At 36.8% G+C, this 4,657-nt stretch overlaps 1 protein-coding gene across 1 annotated transcript in view; it reads right to left on the bottom strand.

Moving 5' to 3' along the window:
• LOC107601283 (syntaxin-binding protein 4-like) overlaps window positions 1-4,657 on the bottom strand; it is a 50,194-nt gene extending 45,537 nt beyond the window's left edge. The window contains exon 1 of the mRNA XM_016293416.1: window positions 4,178-4,657. Within this exon, the coding sequence (XP_016148902.1) occupies window positions 4,178-4,242 (65 nt within the window). The 5' untranslated portion in view covers window positions 4,243-4,657. The remainder of the gene's footprint in view (window positions 1-4,177) is intronic.

Genomic DNA, 4,657 nt, shown 5'->3' with positions numbered 1-4,657 from the left:
TTTACAAATATTTAGCTAATGAAAGGTATTAAAAAGAGCTTGTGACTAAATCTTGTTGGATCCGCTCAAACTGTCAGTAAACCTCATAACTCCACCCCCTCTATCTTGACTGAATGAACTGAAGTTCCACAGCAGCTGAACTAGGTCTGCAAGAGTAAATAAAGATCTTGTTGAATTTGAATAAGTACAGCGTTTTCTTTACGCAAGAAACACTATGTCTATAAAGGCTCATAATTTATTGTTCTACAACAAACACCTGGTGATGAAAACGTAACGCAGCCGTTTTAATGATGGACAAAATGCACATTTGCACACATTCACTGGTCAAAAACCCCGTAACTGCATTTGAGGTTGACACAAAGTGACTGAGTGATCCTCGTCAACTAGGTAAAATATATTTCTAAGAAATTTATGATTGCTGATATACACTTAATTTATTAACATTTAATCATATTATATGGTCGCATGGCTAATTCATGTTTACGCTGTTAATATGCATGTATTCTAGCTAGCAATTTTTTTTTATCTAGTATTCTATACTCTCCGCTCGTCTTCTAATAACTACCCAGGAGGCCCATTGTTATAGCCTACTTTACATCTAGAAGGCTAGATATCCTTTGCACTGTATAAGCTATCATACCATGTCCCTTTTCCAAGCCAAGTCTATTAGTCCTGACTTCCACCTTTTGAGATTTAGAAATTAAGTAGTCTTTAAAAGCCATGTCATTGTAATAGTGTATAACATGTAGACCTATAGACCTAAGAAACCCTATATATATACAGGGGGATGTGTCCCCACCCCACACTTTTAATATCACGTAAATTCGTCCCCCGCACTTCTTCGGGTTATTAATAGTGAATAAATCTAAAGCTTTTGAGACTATTATTTTGAGCTATTTCATTTGTCATTAAGGGGGGGTGCCCTTTTTCAGTTTCAGCACATGCCCCTCAAAAGGTCTGTGCACGGCCCTGCCCCTGTGGTAGAGGGAGCCCTTTCCTGAAAAACTTCACACAGGTCCAAAACATTTACACGGGGTACACATTCTGCAAAAGCCGGACAAAACACAAACCGGAAGCATGATGTTGTTCACAGCTAATCCTCTCCTGTGGTTGGTTTATATTTGTTTCAAATCAGAAAGTCAAAGTCACTATTTGTCAAGTCACTATTAAAAATTTTAATTTGTTATGCTATTTGCAGCACAAGCAAGCATCACAGGAGGATCAGATGATTGACTACAGCGTCAATCAAATATCTTTAAGTGATTAAAGGGGTCATATGATGTTGCTAAAAAGAACATTATTTTGTTTTGTTTTGTTTTTGTATTTGGTGTAATGAAATGTGTTTATGCGGTTTAAGGTAAAAAAAAACATTATTTTCCACATACTGTACATTATTGTTTCTCCTCTATGCCCCGCCTTTCTGAAACGCGTCGATTTTTACAAAGCTCATCGGTAACGCCCCTAACCACATAGTGATGATGCCCTGTCAGGCCGGAGCGATGATTCAAAAACATGAAAACCCATTATAAACGAGGCATTTGTTGCATCCGTGAAAGCCGATCCGGCAATCGACAGCACGAAGTTGAAGTATTTCCTCAGCGACCAGCACGGATCAGCTCTAGGCATGACGAAGCAGATACCGTCCTCTTTTGGAAGCCCAAACAAAGTAGTTTCGCTTTCACAACGAATCACACAGTGCCTTCACGACATGGGGGCAACAACAATACTACAGCGAGAATAAAAGTTACGCCTTCTTTCTTTGCGTGAACATTTTGGCGGCGTTATGCAAATCTTCCCACATCGTGACGTAGATATGTGGGGGCGTGTTAGAACGAGATGTTTTAGGTAGGTGTGGCTGACTCTTAACTTTTATAAAGAATATCTCTTTGGATTTGAGACTTTAGTCTTTGCAACTTTACAGATCTTCTTTATGCACCAAGAGCTTGTAACACTCCAAAGAGAAAGGAAAAATTGAAATCGCATCATATGACCCCTTTAAGTTAATTTTGTATTATTTGAACACATTGCTCACAATGCTGAGATACAGACACCATCTCCATGATCAGATCAATGATTTACACACGTTTTTAATGTTACTCCAACACATGTACATGCAATATACACGTTTCCTTAGTTTTCTATTTTAGCATAGAATAAATAACATTTGAGTTATTGATATTAATGTGATAAAATGATAATGAAGGTGATAAAAAGTAACAATTCTCCAAAATTATGAAGTTGAAGTACAAATTAAATGTTTAATTAAACAACTTTAAAAGACAAAAAAAATTGCATAATGAAACCTAAGCATCTTGAGGCAAACTGGGACCAGATTTAAACATGAAAAGATAGATTTAATTGCACAAGACATTGCACAGCATTATAATATCATGCAGCTTTTGTTATATTTTAAAGATGTTATAGTGTTGAATTTAGAAATAGTTTTTTTTTTTCAAAAACAACATGCTTTTGATTAAAGTCAGCTCTACAGACCTCACAGTGCTGTTAAAGAAGTTTGGTTTTGTCTAGACATGTGCATTTGTATAAACTGAGTAAATATCCATGATTTCGGTGACCTGCTGTGATGTTTAGACTGTCTCTTCAGGTCATGGGACGGCATCACTTCTCCAAGTCTCCTACTCTTCCCAATAGTCTATTCAAGTCCCGGTCACCAAACTCTAAATTTAGCACATCACCGGGCATATTCATTCTCAGGTACACACTGTTAGCTATTCTTATCTTTTTAAGGCTATAATATAAATGTGCCATCAGTAAAATATCAAAAAACGCTCACAGAAATGCTTCCACATGTCAATCACATGTGCTCATTGATTTCCATATGAATTTGAAGGCTGCTGGCAACCGTAAGCTGTGTTAAAACCCTTCAGAAGGTGACAGATTGCCTGTTCTCTTTACTCACCTTAAATGTACACCTTATCTACATTTGAGTAATGCCTTTAGATGTAATAAACAAACAAAAAATCTCTGCCATATTGTACTTAAAACAGTGTAAAATTAGGATTTTAAAACGGGGGTTGGGGGGGGGGTGCGCAAAGGGGTGCTTAGGCATCCATAGAAATTTTGAGAGAGAGAAAAAAAAAGAGGGCTGTCAAAGTTAACTTAAGACTGAAATATGTTTACATAGCAGAATGTATTGTTTGTGCTTTCGAAATACTGGTTGAAATCATTAGGTTAAATCACTTTTAATCACTATAAATTCACATTATACACATTATTCATATAACAGCCTCGATTTTTAATAAGTATTTGAAAACGTACTTTGAAAAGTCATCTGAAGTACTTTGAAAACACACCTTCTTCAAAGGATTAAACATTTTACATTACTCTAATAGTGGATAGAAAATATACAAAGTAAATATCCTCCATATATTAAATCATTTATTTAATATACTGACAATTAAAATACTAACAAAAGTTATTTACAACAATTATTTACTTTTGGACAACAATAACTGTCTTTTTTTCATGTGTATTGTACTGGTTTGTATTGTGTGTTTCTTGCTAATGGACCTTGAGTCTGGAAACAAAGTTGAACGAATAATATTGACTATGTCAGGCTTAATACTTGAGTTTTCAGTACATATAAGTCTTTATGAAAATATAATTAGGCTATGCCTTTATACAGGCGTAGGAATCATCATATTTGGGGTTCTTGCCATCAAAAATCCCTCGTGCTTGCAAAAAACAAGCACCATAAAGATACGTTTAACTTCATCTACTGTAGGCCTACATATAGGCTCTTTATAAACGCAACATGACAAAGATTTTTTTTTTTGGTCAGTTGTACTTTTTGGTTGAATAACAACAGGCTTTTATTGCGTGCGAACTTGAGGTCTCAGTTTTTGAAGCGACTCTTTCTTTCATTTATCATTTATCAAAAATTGCCAATGCCACAAAAACAAAAAAATCGGACAATGTGAAAAAGCTCACAGATGCCTGTTCTCTTTGGAACAGCGGGACCTCGTCGCTAAGAACGTTATGCGAACCTACTGTATGTAGCCTACTCCATGCTTTTCTTTAATAACGCTGATCTTGTTACATATACAGTTTGAGACTTTATACGAATATTACAGTTTACAGTCCATTTAATGCCTGAAATGACAAAGAAAAATAAATAGACGGCATGCACAACTCTACAAGCATATTCAATTCTTACCAATAAATGAGCGAAAGTCCATCAAAACGCTCGAGCTCTCTTCCCCGGGGGTTCAGATAGGACATCGCATCCAGCAGAAACGTTAAGGTAAAAAATAGTCTGCTCTGGAAACGGAATTAAATGCTGCCTCCAAATATTAGCACCAGACACATCACCGCGGTTTCATGTCATGCTCGTGGTTTGGTTCGCAGCCTCGCTCAAGAGTCAGCGCTCATTCAGCATTAAATCAATGATACAGCAACTGCCAGGCGAGAGAGAGACTCAACTATGCCCGTTTCTAATCTGTAAGACACGTGGGTTTCATGCTGACCTGGCCGTCTGTTAGACAAAATCTACATCTTGTCGACAGCCCTCTGGTCACATTACTTTGACTTTTCCTAGGTACCAGGTAATGTCAACCTCTGTATATACTGAGATGTGTGAGTATAAGATTCACTGATTGCCTCTCAAAGACCGTGAGCTGTCTACCTAGAGAGCATT

Source organism: Sinocyclocheilus grahami, unplaced genomic scaffold, assembly GCF_001515645.1.
Source record: "Sinocyclocheilus grahami isolate Dianchi unplaced genomic scaffold, SAMN03320097.WGS_v1.1 scaffold302.1, whole genome shotgun sequence".
NCBI lineage: Eukaryota > Metazoa > Chordata > Actinopteri > Cypriniformes > Cyprinidae > Sinocyclocheilus > Sinocyclocheilus grahami.
The sequence above is the reverse complement of the archived record's forward strand: the minus strand, read 5'-3'. Positions and strand labels throughout refer to the sequence as shown.